The sequence below is a fragment of the Myotis nattereri genome (assembly GCF_964212035.1).
Source record: "Myotis nattereri genome assembly, chromosome: 2".
Classification (NCBI taxonomy): domain Eukaryota; kingdom Metazoa; phylum Chordata; class Mammalia; order Chiroptera; family Vespertilionidae; genus Myotis; species Myotis nattereri.
The window spans coordinates 82,319,863-82,344,906 of record NC_138076.1 but is presented as its reverse complement, the minus strand read 5'-3'; the positions used below and the strand labels follow the sequence as shown (position 1 = coordinate 82,344,906).

The following is a 25,044-nucleotide window of genomic DNA, read 5'->3' as shown; positions in this document are numbered from 1 at the left end:
AAGGACATGATACAACCCTCCCCCCCTTATCTAAAAAAGATCCCTGACCATATCTCCGGTTTATACTTGAAGTGGGATGAGTATAGGAAGGAGAACAGATACAACCCCTATACACTGACTGATACATTACCGGATTTCACTAATCCCAGTGTCACCCATTATCCTGCCTTCTTCCTTACCTTGAACCAAACTGCTCACATCTCAACTGTATCTGCCTATAACTTTCAGAAACTAAATAATTCCAATGGAATACTTTTTATTTTTTAAAAAATATATTTTATTGATTTTTTTACGGACAGGAAGGGAGAGGGATAGAGAGCTAGAAACATCGATGAGAGAGAAACATCAACCAGCTGCCTCCTGCACATCCCCTACTGGGGATGTGGCCGCAACCAAGGTACATGCCCTTGACTGGAATCGAATCTGGAACCCTTCAGTCCGCAGGCCAACGCTCTCTCTATCCACTGAACCAAACCAGTCAGGGCCCAATGGAATACTTTTTAAAAGACCACAGCTGAAAGCACAATTCCATCTTTTATGTTGAAAGTAACATACAGTGGGGCCTTGACTTACGAGTTTAATTCGTTCTGTGACGGAGCTCCTAACTCAAATTACTCGTATGTCAAATCAAAAAGTGAACAAGAACAAGTGAGACACGTGATGCTGGGCTGATGTTGTGGCGTTCACTGTGACATTCGCTGCGCCAACTAGCGGTGGGGTATCTGAAGCTGGCTCGTAACCCGAATTTTAGCTCACAACTCAAAGCAAAAAATCGGCCGAGAAACGGCTCGTATCTCGAAAAACTCATTAGTCGGGACACTCGTAAGTCAAGGCCCCACTGTATCAAATTACACATTTGCCAAGATATTTAGTGACAGAGATTGCCTACTTCTTAAAGGATTAAAACATTAAAAAGAAAACAATCTGATGTGGCACCAGAATATATTGGTAGGTGATTTTATAAATTGGTAAAAATTAAGATGATGAAAAGTTTTTACTCTCTCAAAGAAAAAATATTTTGCAAAAATATTTTGATTGTGTGAAGCAGTAACACAACACCAATAAGCAGCTCTGTACAAAATAATTTATTACAGCATTATATAGGTTGACATTGTTTTACAGTGTTTTTCTCTCAATAATTATGAATCTAAAAAATAGCTTAGAGTGAAAGAAAATCATATTAATTAGAACTACTTCTCTAAATAAAATCTCCCTTTTGAATTTATATTTGCCTTAAAGGGAAGTATCCATATTACAGACATATTTACACAGTTCTGCAAGAAACATATTGAATGATTCCACTACCGTTTTCTATACAAGAAGGAAATAGCTATCCTCCACAAAAATTGCCTGACAATACTGTTTTAATAATTAAACTAATAGATTAAATTCCCATTCTGCTGATATAAAAACATATTTAGTAGTCTATGTATGACTATAAGAGTAAAGATGCTTCATTATAATTTGTATTCTGCTCTATTATGCTTCCTTGAGGCATATGCCACTCAGATATAAATTATTTATTAATACATGAAGCAATTTAGCCAAGAAAGCATAATTCTTGCTTGTGGGACTTTAAGACTGACCTAGAGATACACAATAAATTTATCAGTGAATTTCAGTGATTAAGAGGCAAACCAATCCCCACATTCTGAATCAAAAGAAATTTTCATTTTCATGTATATTAAAAAATAATAAATCAGGAAAAAATTAAGAGAAAAGGGCAACCTGAAGTAGATTTTAAACTAAACCTCAATATCTGACAAAAGAAGTTCCATATTGTTTTTAACATACATATAGTTACCACTTTAAAACTGATGTGTTTTCATTAAAAAGTAAGCAAAAAAAAACCAATAAGATAAATCAATAAGGGATCAAACCATAGATTCTAAAACCAGGATCTAAAAAAAAAATAAGAGACCATATACACCTTAGTTTAAAATGAAATTATCATATTTATGATAAAGAAGTGACAGCACCACCATAATGCTGATAATTCTAAAGTTTAAGAAAACTGTACAAGTATAAACAGGTCATTTTAACAGATGCTTATGTACACTGGCAGAGTCAGATAAAAAATAGAATAAGCTTACAGAATACTCCATTGAAAAAAACTATCCAATGATTTCATTTCATATCTATATTAAAATACACCCTGAAAAGAACCCTGATCTGAAGTCAGCTTTGAATCTATAGGCGCCGATTTTCTATGGGATTTCAAATTTCACTTGCCAAGACATCACAGTTGGCCATATGGTTTAGTGCCGCACTATGACTGCTGACCTCATTCACAGCAGGCAGGAAAGCAGACGTGAAAGGGAGCAGGCTGTGACAGGCCATCCTGTATTCTTCATATTGGGAATTACAGTTCCCAAAGCTTCCATCAAGCAGTGCCTCAGAAACCTTGATTAAAATCTATTGAAACAAAGGGAATAAAAAAATTACATTTGGTTATTAATCACTTAAATCAAAGATGCAATCTGTTCATTAACCAAGAGAAGGCCAACAAGCCCTTGTCTAAAATAACTTCTTGCTATCTATACTAAGTAATCATCTCAAAAAAGGAACATTTTAAAAATAAACTCTGCAAAGCCTTAAAAAAGCAGTAAAATTCTAATACTTGAAAAAGTGAATCCCTGAAACTGTGATCACTAAAATGAAAGTGTCCTTTATTAATAACAATAGCTCCCACATATTAAGTGATTACTATGTGCCAGGCAGGCAGTAAGTACTTCAGTTTATTACTTCAGTAAACCCTTATACCAACTCTACAACGTAGCATTTTCGTCCTCATCTTCTACATGAGAAAAAGGAAGCTAAGAGATGTAACTTGCCTAATGTGATATAGCTCTTAATTAGAACTGGTATTGTGGACGAAAGGGGCCACATGCTGACCTGACAGCTCAGGGAAGGCCTGCATGGCGGTCTTGCAAACTCAGAGACCTAAAGTAACCACAAAGGATGGTCTGAAATTAAACCTTAACTAAAAGCAGTCATGGTGGGCAGTTACGTCCTAGGCCAGTATCTTCACTGACAAGGTCAACATTTACCTTAACTGAGCCTATCTGTCTTTTTGCCTCTATGATAACATACCCTTGAAATGTCTGGGTAACTTGTGACTTCCCTGTATCTGGAGCCCCTGGGGCACAACCAGGTGTGCTGGGTCCCAGGACAGATACCACAAATTCCTTCATCATCAGGTTAATTGTTCCTGCACCCACCTAAGTATGTATCCGTCATTTTACTTTTTATCCAATCCCAGGGGTTTCCCTGCTTTGCTTTATCCCTCCTCCTTAATCTGTCACCAATGAATTTCACGTAGCCCACCTATGTTCCTCCTTTGATTGAAATGTATAAATACGGATGTAACCCCACCATTCTCCGGAGCACTATCTCAATTTGTTGAGGTTCTGCTTCCCGGCATATGTCGACAGTTGGGCTCAAATAAACTCACAAAAATTCTTTACAGGTTTCAATGTTGTTGTTTTTTTACGTTAACAATATTCAAATCAAGACATAAATCAGAAGGCCCACTCAAGAATTAAGTTGTAAAGGCATGTTTTGTTAGATCACTCAGTATCCAGTTATGGGAGGTATTAATCATGCTGTTAACCATGATTGCCTTGTGTTGGTTAAAGAAAGGACAGTCTGACCAGGGTGGAAGTTGTGTGCCCCAGGCCCTGGGAGTCAACCTTGGACCAGGAAGTCAACCTTGGACCTGGGGAACAACCTTGGAACCATTCTCATTCAAGAACTGCCTATGGGAAGATTAACCACCTTGTTGCCCAAACAATGGAGTCCCACCTCAGCCTCCTACTTCCCCATGCCTGTAATCCCTACTTGCCCATGCCTGTAATCCCTACTTCCCCAAGCAATCCTTGTCCTACCCTACATAAGCAGCTGGCTTATGGGGGGACTGCAGAGCAGATTTTTGTAGATGACCTGGTGCTCTCCCATACTGTCAACAGTATTGGAATAAATGCTCATGTGATTTCTTAAAAAATGGGAGGAAATGAGTGTGAAAAATCTTACTTTTACATTTTTATCTTTTATAGTTTCATCCAGTCTAGTGGCAATGGCGATTGCTTTCTCTTGCCTTGACTTGTCCAGAAAATACATCATTTTAGCACCTGAAATACCAAGACATTTCAAAATGAGTAAACTTCTATGGATGGCTAACATTTGATTTAATTTACATTAACCAGTGGCTTAAAATATGGTCCCAAGTATTTAATTAGCAGTGGGTTGGATCTGGTTCCCACAGCTCTCCAGAGGCAATTGTGCCATCGCTTCCCACGTCCCATTCAGTGACATTCCACTCATAGTTGGGGACACAGATGGTTGCTAAACATTTACCAGGAGACCAGATTTAACACCCTCCCCCCCCCCCCCCCCCCGCCAAAAATGATCCAATTCAAAATATAAACACAGGCTACCCTGTGGCATCAATCAATCATTTTTAAAAAAGTATATCCTGATAAAACATCTAAGAAACAAATTATTATCAGAGGACTGTGGTTGAGGGACAATAGGAAAATATTTCCATATTCACAAAGAAAAGAATTTTTAAAGCTTTCAAAAAATAAAACCCTGCCGAAACCAGTTTGGCTCAGTGGATAGAGCGTCGGCCTGCAGACTGAAAGGTCCCAGGTTCGATTCTGGTCAAGGACATGTACCTGGGTTGCAGGCACATCCCCAGTAGGAGATGTGCAGGAGGCAGCTGATGGATGTTTCTCTCTCATCGATGTTTCTAACTCTCTATCTCTCTCCCTTCCTCTCTGTAAAACATCAATAAAATATATTAAAAAAATAAAATAAAATAAAAAAAATAAATAAAACCCAGTTTATATTTCTCCAATAAATTACATGGTCCATATTCTATGTTCATTTTACTATTGGATTTTTTATTGATTTCAGAGAGGAAGGGAGAGGGAGACAGAGTTAGAATTGGCTGCCTCCTGCTCACCCCCTACTGGGGATAGAGCCCGCAACCCGAGCATATGCTGTGCCCTTGACCAGAATCGAACCAGGGACCCTTTGGTCCACAGGCTGACGCTCTACCCATTGAGCCAAACCAGCTAGGGCTACTTCTGGATTTTGTTTATTAATTTATATTGTCAACTGTTAATTTATAAGAGCTCCACGTATATTATTAGCTTTTTATCAGTTATATATCCGTGAATATTTTTTGGTCTTTTGAATTTATGGTGTTTTTATTTTTATATGGCAAAAATTATCTTCTCTTTAGAATTTCATATGTTTGGAAAGGCACTTCCCATAGTTATAATAAAGAAATGTTTTCTTCCATTACCCTTTTTTTAAAAGAGAAATTCTCATCTACCCTTACTACCAAGAAGTGTAATTTCTCACATGAATTAACTTTTTTTCCATAGATATTAAAACCAAGAAGTTTCCCTTTGCAACAAAAAAAAGCTTAGGTTAAAGTATTTAAATACAGTATATGGCTTAAATTAGGAGTTCATTATATATACTTCATTTTGTCACCAATTCCCTTTCCACAATCTTTTGTTCAGTTTGCATTTATGCCATCTTGTATTTTATAAATTTATATAAATTGCCTAAATTCTCTCCTGTAATAAGGCAGAATATAAGTAAATTCTCAAAATGTAAAATACATAAAGTAATAAAAATACAAGAAAAAAAATCACAGATAATCACAACACCCAAAGGCAACCATTCATTAAAGCTTTGGTATACACTTTTTGTAGCCTTTATCCCATGTATATTATTACATAGCTGAGATTATATTTCGTTAATTCTGCATACATATTAAAACATATTTACCCTTGTTATAACATTTTAGAAATAACATCATTTTATACCATTACCTGGTAGTCTATCCTACAAACCTGCTACATCTCCCTATTACTGGACATACTGGACATACACTAATCTGTTACCATTATTTTCCCCATATTTTCACACATTTCAGTTAACATCTTTGCACTTAAAACTCCTTTTTCTGCTTTGGAATAACTATTTAAAATTATTCACAAAAGTATGACTATAGCAAAAGATACAGGTAATGTGAAGTTCTTGATAAGAATGATTAAGTTGATTTCTTACATGGCTGCGGCAATTTACACTGTAGCAGCAAACTATAAGAGTGCTTGTTAACTACATCTTTACTAAACTTTAATCTTTTCCAAACACATAAAAACTTTCTTAATTTGAAAGATCCAAAGTGCTACTGTGTTTCTTTATTTTTGTTTGTTGTTTTTCATTAAATATTGTTCAAAGTATTACATAGGTCCTCCTTTTTCCCTCATTAAACTCTTCCAGCCCACTCCCATCCCCACCCCATTATCTGTGTCCACGGGTTATGCATATATGCATACAAGTTCATTGGTTCATCTCTTCCCACCCACCCTCTCATCTTCCCTCTGAGGTTCAATAGTCTGTTCATGCTTCTATGTCTCAGAGTCTATTTTTGATCATCTGACGGGAGCCAGTCATTCCTTGCTGTTTCAAGGGACCTGGCATATATGGCATACTGTTCTTAATATGTTTGCTCACCTTCTTGGCACTATGTGTTTTAACCAAGGTCACCTCTCTGAGAAAGGTTGTTTCCCCAGGTAGGGATTTTCCCCTGAAGTTAGGGAGGGAATAAAACCCCTTAACTAAGTGCCAGGTGGGTAATTAATCACTTTAACTATGAACAATCATGCTTAAGCTACATAATCTTTACTCCCTGGAATGGAGATAAGAAACGCCCTAACCTTTGAATAGAGATTGATAGGATTGGAATCAACTGGTATAAATACAGATGTAACAAGACAACAGGACACAGAACCTAGACACAGAACCTACACAGAACCTAGAGACAGAAGAACTTCGCTGGAGAGAACATGGCAAAAGATCCTGGACAGAAACTGGCCACAGAACCTAGTGAGAGAACCTGGCTGAAGAACCTAGAGACAGAACCTGGCTACAGAACCTGGATAGAACATGGCAAGAGAACCTGACTAGAACCTGGTGACTGAACCTGGCTGGAGAACCTAGCGAGGGAACATGGCTACAGAACCTGGCTGGAGAACCTAGCAAGAGAACATGGACACAGAACCTGGCTGGAGATCCTAACCAGAACTTGGCTGGAGATCCTGAACAGAACTTGGCTGGAGATCCAGACCAGAACTTGGCTGGAGATCCTGGCTAGCCTGCTGATCAACTGAACGCTGTCTCCGTGTCATTCCTTCTTCGCCGACTCCGTCTACACTTTTGGGAACCCCTGGACCTGCTGGGGTTGGACCCCAGCAATCATCAGTTTATTTTGTTCATTAGATTCCACATATGAGTGAGATCATAGGATACTTATCTTCCTCTGACTGGCTTATTTCACTCAACATAATATTCTCCAGGTCCATCCATGCTGTTGCAAATGGTAAAAGTTTTGGGGTTTTTTTATTGCTGCGTAGTATTCCATTGTGTGGATGTACCAATTATTCTATCCACTCAACTGCTGATGGGCACTTAAGGTTTTTCTAAAACTTAGCTATTGTAAACTGTGCTGCTATGAACATATGGGTGCATATATTCTTTCTGATTAGTGTTTCGGGTTTCTTGGGATATATTCCTAAATGGGGAACCACTGGGTCAAATGGGAGTTCCATTTTTAGTTTTCTGAGCAAACTCCATACTGTTTTCCACAGTGGCTGCACTAGTCTATATTCCCATCCAGCAGTGTACTAGAGTTCCCTTTTCTCCACAACCTCACCAGCACTTGTCATTTGTTGATGACAGCCATTCTGACAAGTGTGAGGCAATACCTCATTGTAGTTTTAATTTGCATCTCTCGTGACTTCAAAGATTTTTTTCACGTCTCCTGACTTTCTGCATGTCCACTTTGGAGAAGTGTCTATTTATATCCTTTGCCCATTTTTTGATTAGACTGTTTGTCTTCCATTTAAGTTGTGTGAGTTCCCTATATATTTTGGAGCTTAACCTCTTATCAGATACTAGAAACCTAGCGCACACACGAAATCGTGCGTGGTCAGGGTCCCTAGGCCTAGCCTGGCCTCCATTGCATGGCCTCTGCCGCCCTGCGATGCTACGGGAAGCTCCCCGCTCTAGGAACCGAGAGGTGCTCCATGCACTTCATGGTGGCTGGTCACCGGTTGGGTCATCTAGCTCTTTATATATATGTTAGGATATCATTGGCAAGTATGTTCTCCCATGTAGTAGGCTCTCTTGCTATTTTGTTGATGGTTTCATTTTCATGTAGTCCCATTTGCTTATTTTCTCCATAGTTTCCATTGTCCTAGGAGATGTATTGGTAAACATACTGCTATGAGCAAAGTCTGAGATTTTGGTGCCTATGGTTTCTTCTAGAACAGGGGTGGGCAACCCCTGGCACGCATGCCAAACATGGCACGCCAGTAACTTTTGCTGGCACGCGAAACCCTATCTTATAATCTCCCATTTACAATTTTTTTCTTAATATCAACTTCTATATTTTTCATATAAATTCAGTTTAAGTGCATCTTAGATAAATAATTTTATATAACAAGTTATCTTAAAGACCATAGACATGGATTGACAAGAGAGGGTAAAAGCAATTTCTATGCCTCTGCCTTAACTCTCCCTGCCTTCCTAGATCCGACCAGGGTTTGGTTTCATCCACACACGCTTGTGAATCTTTGTTCTCAGTGATGAATTTTGTTAAGTCTCGTAATAGGAGTAGCCTGACGGATGAAAGGAGGAGCTTGTGCATCTCTGAAGGCCACGAAATATAAACCTGATGTAAAATCTCTGTCATCAGTGATGCAGCAGCAAAAGTCCCACTGATAATATCAAACGGAGTCATAAAGTTTTCTGTCGGACTATCAGTGTACATGTATACATTAAAAAATGTATTTTTCATCATCATATACTGTGTTTTTGTCGCTCGAATGAATTTTATTATTTCTTCAAGGTTCTTCACATACGTATACCTTAAAAGATTTCAAGTAGGCGTAACATGTTCTCAAAAAATTAGGGTTGGCATGCAGAAAAATTTTGAGTCAGAGATTTTGCTGGTTTTGGACGCACTCACAGAAAGGTTGCCCACCCATTCTAGAACTTTTATGGTTTCACATCTTAAATTTAAGTCTTTTATCCATTTTGAGTTTATTCTTGTGTATGGTGTAAGCTGTTAGTCTAGTTTCATTTTTTTTTATGTACCTGTCCAATTTTCCCAACACCATTTTATTGAAGAGACTGTCTCTGCTCCAATGTATGATCTTGCCTCCTTTGCCAAATATTAATTGAGCATAGTGGCTTGGGTCAATTTCTGGGTTCTGTTTTGTTCCATTGATCTATATACCTGTTCTTGTGCCAATACCAGGCTGTTTTGAGTACAGTGTCTTTATAGTATAACTTGATATCTGGTATTGTGATGCCTCCAACTTTGTTCTTCTTTCTCAAGATTATTGCAGCTATCTGGGGTCATTTTTTGTTCCATATAAATTTTTAAAGAGTTTGTTCTAGGTCTGTGAAATATGCTGTTGGTATTTTAATAGGGATTGCTTTGGGTAAAACGGACATTTTAATGATGTTGATTCTACCAACCCATGAACATGGTATATTCTTCCACTTGTTTATATCTTCCTCTATCTCTTTTTTCAGCGTCCTATAGTTTTCAGAGTACAGGTCTTTTACCTCCTTGGTTAAGTTTATTCCTAAGTATCTTAATTTTTTTGTTGTGATGGTAAATGGGATTTTTTTTTTTTTTGGTTTTTCTTTCTGAGAATTCATTATTAGTATATAAAACTGCTATGGATTTTTGGGTGTTAATTTTGTATCCTGCTAAGTTGCCAAACTCATTTAAATCTAATAGTTTTTTGATGGAGTCTTTAGAGTTTTCTATGTACGGCATCATGTCGTCTGCAAATAATAAGAGTTTTACTTCCACCTTTCTAATTTGGATGCCTTTTATTTCTTCTTCTTATCTGATGGCCAGGCTTCCAGAACTACGTTGAACAAGAGTGGTGAAGGAGGGCATCCATAGTGTTTATTTATCTCTGATAATTAGTGAAGTTAAACATCTTTCCAAACTTTTTTTTTTTAAATCACATTCTAACTTTTTTCCATAAACATTTTAACCCTAGGATTTAAATACCAACCTGAAAGTAAATGCTGAAGAGAGGTAGCATTATGTTTGAGAAAATCCTCATTAAAACTTTTCAAATCCTTGTTGAAAAATAGCTTCTGCATTTCTTGAAATAGAACTTTGTTCACAATGTCTGGAAGATTACTATGGTTAGACACTATAAAAACAAATATTTGAGAATTTTAAAAATTTAGGTCAGTTCCTTGAAACAAAATCAGTTGAAATACATTTATTAAGCTCGATATATTTTACAAAGTGAAAATATTATTGCTCCTTTGGAATATAAATACATTCTAGCTTAAAAATGCACTAATTTCTAGCATTATCTTTGCAAGCATGTTTAATTTATAAACTTACCTTCCTTTAAATGCTTTTTGTAAACATTATCTTTTTCTTTGCTTTACAATTTGTAAGTCTTTGCAGCTTAATGAAAAATAGCTAAATTGTCACATCTGCTTTTACATAAATGTTATCTTGTTTATACTTACCAGAGTTAGAAAATTTAATTAGACATTCATGTAACCATGGGTTATTACTGTCTATGGCAAAAGCTCGTTTGACAGACTGCAACATTAACAGAAACTTCCCTGTGTCAGAAAAAATAAATAAATAGGATCAGTATTTATGTCTGATACTTTATTCACTTTATTTTAGCCTCACTTAAAATACAGTAACAAAACGTTAACTTTCCTATAATATTTATAAGCAAAATTCAAGGACAACTTTAATTTTCTAAAGAAAAGCATAAAATATCATGAAGAAATGCTTTAGATAAACATTTTGATTATTTAAACTATTCTTAAAATGGATTTGATTATAATATTCTAAGTTATTACCCAGTAAAATTTTGAGTAGCAAAGAAAAAAGGATTAAGATTATTTTTGGAAGGTTGAAATGGAACCCTAAAAACAAAAATAGATCTAATGGACAAGATTATATTGAATATGGCCACCAATATAATTAAGGGTGGCTAGATGAAAAAAGGTTAAGAGATTAAGAAATATATATGTATATGTATACACACACACACACACACACACACAGACTGACAGCAGTATGGTGACAGCCAGAGGAAAAGGGAGATGGGGAGATTGAAGCGGGTTAAGGGGGGAAAAATGGGAATTGAAAAAGACTTGACTTTGGGTGGTGAGCACACGATGCAGTATGCAGATGAGTTGTACACACTTGAAACCTGTATGGCTTTTTAACCAATGTTATCCCAATAAATTTAATTTAAAGATAAAAAGAAATAAAAAATAATTAAAAACTGAACTCAAACCATTACCTTTTCTAAAATATATTTCAAATGCTAACAGATGAGTGTCAATGTTATCAGCAGCAAGGTTCTTAAGTGGTGTGAGGAACTTGATAGCTTCTTCCAATGGACTTTCTACCTATTTTGAAGCAGAAGGAAAAATTATTATAGTTTAAAAACAGCTAAACAAGTCAAATTTATCCCCCAATTTTTTAAAAAAATATATTTTATTGATTTGTTACAGAGAGGAAGGGAGAGGAATAGAGAGTTAGAAACATCGATCAGCTGCCTCCTGCACACCTCCTACTGGGGATGTGCCTGCAACCAAGGTACATGCCCTTGACCGGAATTGAACCTGGGACCTTTCAGTCTGCAGGCCGATGCTCTATCCACTGACCCAAACCGGTTAGGGCTGTCCCCAAATTTTACATTAACACATATCTGAAATAATTTCTACAGTGTGTACTAAGAAGAAACTCTCCTCTAACCTCAAGGTTTTTCTGTTGGTCTAAAAATCAAATAAACATGAGACAAATTAGCAAGAGAAAATGCCCAAATTTAATTACATACCATACATACATACATTACATACATATGGGAACCCTGTATACATGAGACAGAGATCCCACATACATGAAAGGTTCAAAGACAGAAAGGGAAAATGAGGTATATATGACATTCTGAGTTAAGGACCACCTCGAGTCTTCAGAAAGGAGGAAGGTAAGAAGAGCAGATGTTTAATAATTAGTAGTTTGCCCTGCTACATAGAGAGGTCAAAAAAGGTAATCTCTGATAATCTCTTACTATGGGAAAGGCCCCTAATTCGATTCTTCTAGGTCAGTGGTTCTCAACCTTCCTAATGCCACGACCCTTTAATACAGTTCCTCATGTTGTGGTGACCCCCAACCATAAAATTATTTTCGTTGCTACTTCATAACTATAATTTTGCTACCTTATGAATCGTAATGTAAATATCTGATATGCAGGATGTATTTTCATTGTTACAAATTGAACATAGTTAAAGCATAGTGATTAATCACAAAAACAATATGTAATTATATATGTGTTTTCCGATGGTCTTAGGCGACCCCTGTGAAAGGGTCATTTGACCCCCAAAGGGGTCGCGACCCACAGGTTGAGAACCCCTGTTCTAGGTAGTTAAAAGAGGCAGAATTTCTCTTAAGTCTACAAGGTCTTGGTTGCCTTTAGGCACATGTTGGAGTGACTTGTTCTGAATCCCTGCAACAGATCTTTTTATTTAACCAACTGAAGGAGATATTACACCAAGTTTATTATAGCCCCTTATACTACAAACATATAAAGTAAGGAGACAAATATAATTGTATCAAATAACAGAGAAAAAGTATTACAAATTAAAAAGTAAGAACAAGCCGAAACCGGTTTGGCTCAGTGGATAGAGCGTCGCCCTGCGGACTGAAAGGTCCCGGGTTCGATTCTGGTTAAGGGCATGTACCTGGGTTGCGGGCACATCCCCAGTAGGAGATGTGCAGGAGGCAGCTGATCGATGTTTCTCTCTCATCGATGTTTCTAACTCTCTATCTCTCTACCTACCTCTCTGTAAAAAAATCAATAAAATATATTTAAAAAAAATAAAAATAAAAATAAATTAAAAGTAAGAACAAATTAAAAATTCACAGTAAATAAAACAGGAAAAAAAAATATTCCCCTAAATCTAGTCCCTGAATAATTAAATCCTGGAGATGAAGAACTAATTCTTTTTTTTTTTAATATATATTTTATTGATTTTTACAGAGAGGAAGGGAGAGGGATAGAGAGTCAGAAACATCAATGAGAGAGAAACATCGATCAGCTGCCTCCTGCACACTCCCCACTGGGGATGTGCCTGCAACCAAGATACATGCCCTTGACCAGAATCGAACCTGGGACCCTTGAGTCCGCAGGCCAACGCTCTATCCGCTGAGCCAAACCGGCCAGGGCAAGAACTAATTCTTTGTAGCTAACACATACCTAGCAAGATATATGAAATGCTTCCATATATAATAGATAACTGTATTGCTGCTATAACAAATTAACAAAATTTAACGTCTTAAGACAACACAAATTTATTATCTTGCAGTTCTGTAGGTTAAAAGTTAAATATGGGTCTCTCTGGATTTAAAATCAAGTGTCAGCCAGACTGCACTCTCTTTCAGAGGCTCTAAGAGAGAACATGTTTTAATGTGTTTTTCAGCTTCTCAAGGCTGCCTACATTCTTTTGCTTATAGCTGCCTTATTCCCACCCCTCCCATCACCTTCTAGGCCAGCAACAGGGGGTGGAGTCCTTTTCACACCACTCCTACCTTCTTTCCTCTTCCACTTTTAAGGGCCTCTTGTGAATTTACATTAAGCCCACCTGGATAATCCAGGCTTATCTCCCATCTTAAGGCCAGCTAATTATAACCTTAAATTCCATTTGCCACCTTCATTCCCCTTTGCCATGTAAATTTAATATAGTCATAGGGTCCAGGGTTTAGAACACAGACACCTTTGGAGGGTCATAATTCTGCCTACCACAACTATAATTCTACGTATAATATGCTTTAGCAAAATTTGCATATTATCACTCAAAAATTATTTATAGCATATCATTTGTAATGTTACAAATGGCCCTAGCCAGTTTGGCTGAGTGGATAGAGCGTTGGACTGCAGACTGAAGCGTCCCAGGTTCAATTTTGGTCAAGGGCACATGCCCGGGTTGTAGGCTTGATCCCCAGTAGAGGGCATGTAGGAGGCAGCTAATCAATGATTCTCTCTCATCATTAATGTTTCTATCTCTCTCTTTCTCTGAAATCATAAAAATATATTTTTTAACAATGTTACAAATGGCTTCTGATTTATAAATTTAAATAAAACATGTTTATAGCCAGAACAGAACATAAATTTTACCAAATTAACATAATAAATTCATCTCACCCTTTCTAATTTTTCAGGTATAAGTTCTTCTTTGAGACCACTGGCTTCTTCTTCTTCTTCATCCCTTCTTTTCTTTTGATTTTTTTGTTGACGTTCCCTTTCCGCATGCTTTCTCTCTTCTTCTAATTTAGCCTTTTTCTGAGCTCTTCTCTGCTTGCTAAGCATTTTCTTCAATTCTTTAGCTGACAGGTTTTCTATAAATATCCAAATGCATAAACATTCTGAGTCAATGTTTCCATTTTTTCTCATATTCTTATACAATACAAACTACTAATATAGCTTTTTGGGGCTGATGATAGCAACTACTCTCTTAAGAGTATTTCAAGGATAAGACAGTGTATATAAGCACACTTACGATCTCTAGACACCACATAAATATCACAAATAAAAGATCAGAAACTTGCCTCTATGCTATTTTTCAAATATTCCTAGATATTAACATTTTAGTGAATAAAAGCTATATATTCTCATTAGCATTATTAGATACTAGAAGTTGTAAGAATAATTATTTTTCCCTAAGGAGCTCAAAGCCTTTTTCAATTACAAACTAATAATAATAATAATGATGTCAAAGAGAGCCTAGCCAATAGACATTTCTATTTTTCCTGAATTGGCCTTACTAAAGATAAAAATAAAGATTCCAAGTCATTGCATTGGTGTGATTAAGAAGCATCAGCTACAGAACATCATCCTGTCGCTTTTTCTAAGTCTTCCCCCAATTTCTCTCTCTCTCTCTCTCTCTCTCTCTCTCTCTCTCTCTCTCTCTCTCACACACACACACACACACACACACACACACAGTCTTCACATCCATTTGATAATGTACTTTTCTATGGACTGTTTATACTAATAACATTCTTAAATGTAGTGTTCTTTTCAATTTTAAAAAATAGTTCTTTCTCAGTTACCTGAATTTATTTCTTGTTGTTTGTTTTCATTGGTTAAGGGGTTATCATACAATTTCAAGTATATTTCAATTGCTGATCTAGCAGCCTTGAAATAGAAGGCATGTCTTCTGAGCATATCTTCTAATCTCAGAAGATCAACATAGGCACGAAGAGTCATCTTTCTCATGCAGTATGTATGGAAGTCAAATTGATCATCAGTTATCTCAAGAAAATGCTTAAAAACAAAACCACAAAATTATTTCTTACATTGTCAATAATGTCTACTTCTGAAAAGAACATCATAAAAAGCCCCCAAAACATTTTTAACAGTCACAATTTCACTTATTTGCCCTCTTCAGTGTTTAACACTATGAAGGATAACAAGTTCTTTGCATATAAGTGAAGTTTCTTTCTACAAGTGATGATCATTCACTAGAAATCATGTTTTGTGATGATACTCAATTTCTATGTACTAAGTCAGATTTTTAAGCCTGGAAATTAGCATGTACTGATATTTTAGTTTTAATGAAACATTTCTCCTCGGTATTCTTTAAACATCGGCATGGCAGAGTTAAACAGCTCTGACTGAAGACTATATACTATAGACTGACACAAAATGTCTACAAATCAAACTGCTCTGCTCAACTATGAGCTCTTCAAGAGTAGGCCTTGTCATGTCTATCTCTACTGCCTGGCACAAGGCCCAACACAGCAGACACTTAATAAGCACAATATTGGCCAATTCAAGAGACCAGGTGCTGATCAGGCATGTGACCTCAATTATCTAGATCCTGGATTATTTAAGTTAGGAATAACATCTATATTGCCAATTTCATAAGGTTGTTAAAGATCAAATAAGAGCATACTTTAAAGTTCATTCTAAGCTGTGAACTGCTATACAAACAGAGCATTATGGGTTTCTCTCGCTCAATAAGCTACCATTAATCTACCTACATTCCATTTTAGCAAAGGTTCTTAGTCTGAAGCCTATGTATAAACCTAATAACATTTTCCTAAGGAAAGAGCTTGAAGCTTTCATCTAATTTCAAAGGGTCAATGGCCCCTCAAAAGTTTAAGCACCAATTTCTTACATAGAAAGGAGAAGATTAACTCCCTACAAACAATTTATACTTTTATTTTCTTCCCTACATGCATCTCTGCCTGCTTTTTTTTTTCCTCCTACTTTATTAGTAGCTTCTCCAAAAACAGAAAAAATAATGATTCAACACACCAATACAGAGCAAGCTCTTCTACCCTTCATATTCCCTCTGTCCTGGGGCCTAGAAACTCACCATGCAAGAGGACACATTAGTGTCCACATCATTTGATAATTTTAGTTGTCTTGGTAATTAGAAACACACCATACACAGAATTACATTAAGTACCTGAGATTTTAAAAGAAGAATTTTAAGATAAGAAGTACACAATGTGGAAAATGTACACAATAGAAAAAAAATGAACATATTAGTTTTATTTACTACTTCAAGAACCATGCTTTAATGTCATTATATTTGAAAATTGCATTCCTCCCATCAATAACACAAACCAATTCATAAATAGCGAGCTTGTTTTTTTTTAAAAAAGAATTATATATTTCATAAAGTTGTTCATGATCTTCCTTAATGTCAATCAAGTTATGTCTAGCACAGTAAGAATATGTTAAAATTCAATAAAACTGACTGAGGAAAATTGCAGTGCCAAAATTCATGGAGATAAAAACTTTAAGAGGTTACAGGACCTTTTTTAGGCTGAGAAGCAGCACGTTTCAAGAGATATTCCTACCAGCATTAGTAAACATAGATTTTTTTAAGTCAAGTCTCAGAAGGAATCACAAACATTTAAAGCCTCCTCTTTATCAGTAACAGCCCACAGGCTGCCTCTCTCCAGTTAATGTCTTCCATAAATAGGGTAACCAACTTATCCACTTTGCCTGAGGCTTTCAGTTTTTCCACTGAAAACCTTGTGTCTCAGGAACTTGCTGAGCCCTCCAAACTTGGATGTTGATCACTCTATAATAAATAAACTAATGGTGGTAGACCAGATATGACTAGATTAAACCTGAAAACATGGGTACTACAAAATAATTTTGCTTTTGGAAGAAACCATGTTTGGAGAATCCTACTTAAAAACAACTAAATAATCTTAGGTTGATTTTCTGTTTTTTAACTTTTTATTTGGAATAATTATAGATACAGAGGAAGTTGCAAGGTAGTATGGAGATGTTCTATACACTCTTCCCTCAGTTTCCCCCAAAAGGCTACATCCTACAGAACTATACTACAATATCAAAACCAAAAGACTGGCATTTGTACAACTTGTGTGTACAGTTTTTTAGATTCGAGTAACCAATACCACAATCAAGATACATAATGTCTAATTACCACAAATATCTCCTTTGTACCACATCTTGGGTTGACTTTCAGATCTCTAAATTTATAAAACATAAAAATATACTAGGTAACACAAACAGATAAAGTTAGTTTTCCTGCACTTTGATCAAACATGAACATGATAAGATCACTTAGCTCACCACAGACTCTAGGTACCCAAATTTTAACATACTGTTTATGCCCTAACTCAATTCTCCCCTCATCATAAACACTAGTTCTTTCTCTTTCTTTTTCTTAGTGATAGGAAGTAGTAATGCAGGAATTGCTTAAATTCCAAAGTTAGGCTTGAATCAAAGTAAGACAAGTCAGCAAAGAAGTAAGAAATACTATTCAGAGCTTAAGAGTGTGATTTTCATTAGGCATTTGCTACGAGGCCCTCACTTCTGACCCAGATTCATCTACCCATTCCTTCTCAGAGTTACTGGAGTAGACTAATGAGAACCCACACACAGAAATACAACAAAAACCTCTGGAATTAAAATATAGTAATAACTAGATCAAAGAGGATAATAAGCAACACTATTTTCTTTATATAGAGAGAATCTGCCATTATAAAGCATGTGTCAATTTGATAACGATTAGGATGCACTAGAAGATAAAAGTTATGAACTTCCTATAGTTGTGAGCTATCAGAAATCCTACATCTTATCAAAAAGTTTTCAAAATATGTATTGTTGCTCTGTTTCAGATACAAATCAGTACACTAAAATAAAATCAATCTGAAAAACGGGAAAAGAAAATTCAGGTCTTTTTAAAATTGATTTCAGAAAGGAAGGGAGGGGGAAAGAGAGATAGAAACATCAATGATGAGAGATAATCACTGACTGGTTGCCTTCCGCACGTCCCATACTGGGGATCAAGCCTGCAACCAAGGCATGTGCCCTGACCAGAAATCAAACCATGATCACCTGACTCACAGGTTGATGCTCAACCACTGAGCCACGCCGGCCAGGCGAAAATTCAATTCTTGAAAGATAAAATAGTTTTAAATTTTATTCTGAGCACAAGTTTATATCCAATATTTTTTTAAATATATTTTATTGATTTTTTACAGAGAGGAAGGGAGAGAGATAGAGAGTTAAAAACATCGATGAGAGAGAAACATCGATCAGCTGCCTCCTGCACATCTCCTACTGGGGATGTGCCCGCAACCCAGGTACATGCCCTTGACCGGAATCGAACCTGGGACCTTTCAGCCCGCAAGCCGACGCTCTATCCACTGAGCCAAACCGGTTTCGGCTATATCCAATATTTTAAAGACAGTTGTTTTGCTTTGCGTTGAATAAAACTCAAGTTCTAAACATCATATTGAGTTAGACTCTCTCTATATAACCTGTATACATAATCCTAAAATCCTATAAGGGGGGCAAGATAAAGACAGAAAAAGTACTACACTGGGCCATTCTAGAATTCTAACATTTCAAATCCAGTTAGTAAGAGCTCACAGCAATATGTATCCCAACTGAAACTGCCTCAAAGAAAGAATGCTGGAAGGAGTTCTAAAAGGCACAAGACTTAGCCCCTTATTTGAACTTCTCTATTAACTAACCTTTTATTTAGAGAGTAAACTACAAAATTTTATTTTTGAAAGGTGCTCATTTCTTTACTAAAGTATTTTAAACTCAGGAACAAAAGTAACTCATGCAGATACCTATCATGATAAATCTTTTAATTCAGTAATTACTCCTAAATCCTTACAATTACATCATTAAGAATTTTTTAGATTACATTAATTATATTAGAAATTAATTTTAGAAGCAGAGTCAGTCAACAAGTTTTAATCACCCTATTTGTATTAGGCACTCATATATAATCACTAGATGAGTTACGTCTTACTTTCAGTATGAATTCACTACGAAAAGACTAACAAGTAACATAAGAATAGGCTCTTGTTTATCTGCTTCTAGTTTCTTCTACTCTTAAGCACCAAAGGCAAATCCTAAATACAACAGAGATTCTAGCAATAATAATTATGTACAATGACCAGATGGTTATGATTTTTGCCCTGTTTTAATCTCAACCAATGATTTCCTATACTTTTTTTCTTCAAAAATGCTTTGCCAAATCATGTTTTTTGAACTAGAAGTACAGCTGATTCTTGAACATAGGTTTTTATAATTTTTAAAAATCTGTGTATAAAGAATACCTGTGCAGTTCAAACCCATGTTGTTCAAAGATCAACTCTATTTTTGATCCATGGTTTGAAATCCACATATGCAAAGGACAGACAGTGGTTATACGATGATTTTCAACTGCAAAGGGGTTAGTGCCCCAAGGGCCCTCAATGTTCAAGGGTCAACTGTACTTAATCTCTGACATTACAGAATTTTACTTCATGTTACTCAGCCAAAATCACTAAAAATTCAAGGTAAAATATCTAAATAAAACCTAGTAATGAAATCATAGTCTAACAACCTTCAAAAATATTAAAAAGCAATTAGTAATATAGTTATTAATGTTAGGAGGAATGGAATGAAGCTGGAAAGTTCATAATTATAATGATCCTAAGGATATTCAAATTTCATTTTCACAGAAAATCTAATAAATTTCCAGTTATGGTCCTGCTGGAATTACTGATCCATAAGTAAACAATCTGTCTCTCACCAAGAATGTCTTGGTTAATGAAAAATGGATCTTTCCTAATTACAAACAATGTTTTAAAGTAACAGTCATCAAGCTAGTGATCTACGTTTGTATCACAGAAGAGCCTGATTTACACAATATTTGGATATTTCCTGAATAGTTCACTTATCATCCAAGGGCTTTATATTTTCAAGGAGATGAAAATAGTTCCCAGAGATATAACCATCAAGCCCAGGCTTAAAAAGAAAAGAAAACAAAGCAAAAACTAGGTTATTTATAAAAGGGCTCAGGTATAATCCTAGCTCCAGTTCCCATCAAAAGCCACCCCCTAAAATTTAGCCTTTCCTTTGGATAACCTCAGAAATTTCATATGGGAAAAAGGCCAAAGTGACTGCCAGAGTGCAGACTTCAGGCTCACCTGACTATGATGCCTGCGGTTTAATACTGCGTCAGCATGGGAACAGTGGTGCCGATAGAGCCCAACTGAGGGCTGCTGAGGACTGCCTCAGGGGTGCATTTGTGGCTCTTTTCCTCCTGTTGTCCATTTGGAAGGAGAGTGCTTCAGAGATGACAAAGAACAGGAAACAAAATTCACACAAAGGAAAAGAAAAGGCCCCTCACTAAGGCACATCACACACATCATCCTAAAAGCAAGTAATAAAAATAAGCCTGCAAATCAGTCACAGACTGCTGTACAAAGTACTGAATGTGAGAACAAATATCCCGGGAAGACAAACTGGAGAGAGGCTGACTACTGAGCAGATCCTGACATAAAGGGAAAAGAGATGGCCATCAGCTCGTGTGTCCTTCTAGGCTAGTAATGAAAATCAAATAATGGCCCAATTAGGGAATAGAGATTTTGAATATATGTTATTAATAGCAATAATGACTTACTAAATTAATCCTTTACTTCTTCCTTTAGAAAAAAATATGGAGATGTTGAAATCATAACCATATGAGGATAAACAAAAGCAATCATTTATTCACAACCTCTGAATGTTTGAAAGACTAAAGGTCAAGAATTTTCACAGTGAAATTTCCAAAGTAGATAAAAAAGGTAGATGATGCCATGTAGAAAAATAACTGCTTTTTTCCATCACTTTACAAGAGAAAAATAAAGTCAAAATTCTATCAACTTACCCTTTCTACTTCATGGCATTTTTTCAAGGCATCCCCATATCTCCCCAAACGCTGATAAGCTAAAATGCACTCTGTTTGAAACCACATACACTGCATTTCATTTAGATTTTCCATGGCAGATGTTCCTTCCTAAAATACAAGCATTCATTAATATAAGAAGCAAGTAATAAAAGAGATTCAAAATATCTCATTTTCTCTTTTACAACTATAGCTACAAATATTATGACAATAGCAATCTATATAATAAAAGCCTAATCAACCATTATGGCGGAACGACCAGAACGACCAGTTGCTATGATGCATAGTGACCACCAGTGGGCAGACGCTCAACTCAGGAGCTGCCCCCTGGTGGTCAGTGTGCTCCCACAGGGGGAGCACCGCTCAGCCAGAAGACATATGGAGCAGTAAGGAGCAGCGAGCCAAGCAGTAAGGAGCAAGGAATCCCAGATTGCGACAGGGCCTAAGCTGGCAGGCAGACATCCCCTGAGGGGTCCCAGATTGGAGAAGGTGCAGGCCAGGCTGAGAGACACCCCCCCATGCACGAATTTTGTGCACCGAGCCTCTAGTTTTTGTATAAAGTTAGGTTGCTTCTGCTAATGCTTTTTTATTTTTAATCCTCACCCAAGGATATGTTTCTACTGATTTTAGAGAGAGAGAGGAAGAGAGAGAGGAAAAAGGAATAAACAAACAAAAAAATCTACATGAGAGAAACAACGATTGGTTGCCTCCCATACACACCCTGACTGGGGATCAAACTCAAAACCTAGGTATGTTTCCATGTGCCCTGACTGGGAATCGAACACGCAATTTTTTAGTTTACGGAAGGATGCTCTAATCAACTGAGCCACCCAACCAGGGCTGCTCCTGCTATTGTTTTTTAACCATTCCCCCCAGAAGCACATGCACACACACACACACACTCAACCTCCTCTGTAAGAAACCATACATAGGATACAAGCTAAATGGGATTTAAAAAAATAACAAAAATGAATTCTCAAGAACTTTAGTGGCAAACTTCAAAAATCACCACAGTAGTGAAGTTTAATTTTATTGACTCATCATTACATGCTACTTCCTACCCTTGTGAACTTGGAGCACATTTCCTCTGCTTCTCTTATCATATTTGCTCGAAGCATATATTTTACACATTTGGAATTTATGAATCTATCAGCCGTATCTAAAGACTGTGCTTCATCCATCCACTTTGCAGCTTCTTTGAGATTACCTATATGCTTTAAGAGATTAAAATATTACAGAAATTAATAGTTTATGATTAAGAGAATATGGATACAATACAAATAACAACAGTTTAGAAAAACAACTTAGAAATTTGGTGCCATTTCTGTAAAATTTATCTAGAAATCTTTAGATAAATTAAAATTCACACTTACTAAGAGCTGAATCAAATGATTAACACTGAGTATAAAAATATGCAACCTAAAACTCTTTAGGATTATTAGAGTATTAAAAATAGATTATCAGGGTTCCATAAAAGTTATTTCTACAGAAAAATAACTCCAAGAGTTCTTAAGTGGTTAAATTTTTCAATTATTCAAAAAATATGTCTAGGATTTTACCTTGTAAATTTTTGCTTTCATATAGAATAATTCTATTAGAGTTGGAGTACTAGCAATTGCAGCATTAATATAATCCAGAGCCACAGAATATTGCCCAAGTTTATCAAAGTGCTGTGCCAGGAAATATTGAACCCAGAGTAGTGTTGTTGGGGGCTCCTTCTCCCCATTTTCTGCAATCAAACAAATATAAAATTATTATAGGGAAGAAGGCAAAGTAAAGAATAAAGGATATCAGATACTTTCTCTGCCCCAAAGCATAATGAAATAAAAAGTTGTTATAATAATAAACAGTAAAAAGCCAGCAAAATAACCAATTTCAACAGAAAGAGGTATGACTTCTTGCCATCAAGTTCAAAAAGTAGCAGCCAAGCAAAGAAATAAGATACTAGTTTCATAGGCTTCTAACCCCACCCTCACTCCAAAGAATCTAACTACGAATTCTCAAGGCTGGGCACGTAAGACAGCAGACCCAGGAAAAGTCAAGGAAAGTAGATAGGAGAAAAAATGTCCCTAACTACCACCGCAAGATTTCCACAAAGGCAAGAACTGCCAGGGCTTAACATTGTCTAGGCTTCAACACTAAATCAGGGAAACCCAAAGTTGAAGAGTATGAAGAAGACTAGAGGCCCGGTGCACGAAATTTGTACATGGGTAGGGTCCCTAGGCCTGGCCGGCAATCAGGACTGATCGGGGCCTTCTGGCTGCCAGCCAGGGCCTTCCTTCATTCCGCGCCGCCCCCTGGTGGTCAGCACACATCATAGCAAGCGGTCAAACTCCCAAGGGGACACTTTGCATATTAGCCTTTTATATATATAGACTAGTGGCCAGGTGCACAAAATTTGTGCACATTAAAAGGAATTTAATTACAGGAAATATTTTAATATTGCTATTTGCCCTTTCTCTATAATAGAAGTGTCAGAGATGAAAGAAAAATAGTAAGATGTATATGAAAATCTCCCTCCTGTCAGTCTGGGGCATGCCGTGGGACCCAGAGTCAAGTCCCTGCACAACTGTGTGAACCTCGAAATCGTCCAAGACCCAGACCTGGCCAGCCCCAACCCCATCAAGCCCCACAGGGCAGGGGGCACAGCCTCAGGTCCCTGTCAAGCCCCACTGGGCAGGGAACATGGCCTCAGGTTCCACGGCCCCGGCGCCAGGGCAGGGGGCACGGCCTCAGGTCCCCCAGCCCCGGCACGAGGGCATGTCAACCATTTGCATATTAGCTCTTTATTATATAGGATACTTTCCTGACAAGGTAGAAGTAACCCTATGTGACAACAACACTCACATACAATCAGCTGTTACCCATACTGTATCCTCAAGCTACAATAGAGTAAATAAAGAAATAAACACCAAGCTCTCAAAATAGATTATAGAATTGGCTAAATTCTACAGGTATAAAATGAGGAAAAAAGAATGAAAAAGAGAATTTACCCATACTACATCAGAAAAACTCAGGTCATCTAGACTAGCTACCAAATAAAACAACAACATGCAAACACACAAATTACTATAAATTAAAACACAAATAATAAAGAAAGGCAAAGAGCCCAGCATTTATCTTGTTCCTCCTCCATAAACTATAGTTCAGAGGAACTGAATATTTGATGAGGGGAAGCTCTTTATAACATTTCTAACTAATAAATACAGAAGAAATGATGATTTGAATAAGGGATTGGGGCAAAGATTCTCAGTGGCTGCTGAAACCATTAGGTGAGAGGCCAATGAGGAATGCTTTAATGGGTAGATCAGGCTGGCACTGTCTAAACCAGGGGTGGGCAAACTTTTTGACTCGAGGGCCACAATGGGTTCTTAAACTGGACCGGAGGGCTGGAACAAAAGCATGGATGGAGTGTTTGTGTGAACTAATATAAATTAAAAGTAAACATCATTACATACAAGGGTACCGTCTTTTTTTTTTTTTTTTTAGTTTTATTCATTTCAAACGGACCGGAGGCCGTAGTTTGCCTACAGCTGGTCTAAACCCTGACCAACCTTAACATTACAGAGAGACAGAGTATCTTCTGCCTCAAGTTGTGATATAACAGGAGCACAATGCATCACATATGAAGTACTCAAATAGAACCTGATTCTAATCAAGCCTGTAAATCTAACTATGAGTTTACAAGAAATATGGATGATAGCAAAATATATTACATGATACCATGAG

The 25,044-nt window shown here is 36.8% G+C and overlaps 1 protein-coding gene across 2 annotated transcripts in view; it reads right to left on the bottom strand.

Annotated features, from left to right (window-relative positions):
- Positions 1-1,066: 1,066 nt before the first annotated feature.
- Positions 1,067-25,044, bottom strand: part of NAA16 (N-alpha-acetyltransferase 16, NatA auxiliary subunit) — an 88,269-nt gene continuing 64,291 nt past the window's right edge. For both annotated transcript variants that reach the window (XM_081083776.1, XM_081083777.1), the window contains 10 exons: positions 22,875-23,044; positions 22,377-22,529; positions 21,298-21,426; positions 15,206-15,419; positions 14,298-14,491; positions 11,394-11,502; positions 10,597-10,695; positions 10,122-10,265; positions 4,033-4,130; positions 1,067-2,415 (listed from right to left, as the gene is read on the bottom strand). In XM_081083776.1, coding sequence (XP_080939902.1) covers positions 2,218-2,415; positions 4,033-4,130; positions 10,122-10,265; positions 10,597-10,695; positions 11,394-11,502; positions 14,298-14,491; positions 15,206-15,419; positions 21,298-21,426; positions 22,377-22,529; positions 22,875-23,044 — 1,508 coding nt within the window. In that variant the 3' untranslated portion in view covers positions 1,067-2,217. The remainder of the gene's footprint in view (positions 2,416-4,032; positions 4,131-10,121; positions 10,266-10,596; positions 10,696-11,393; positions 11,503-14,297; positions 14,492-15,205; positions 15,420-21,297; positions 21,427-22,376; positions 22,530-22,874; positions 23,045-25,044) is intronic.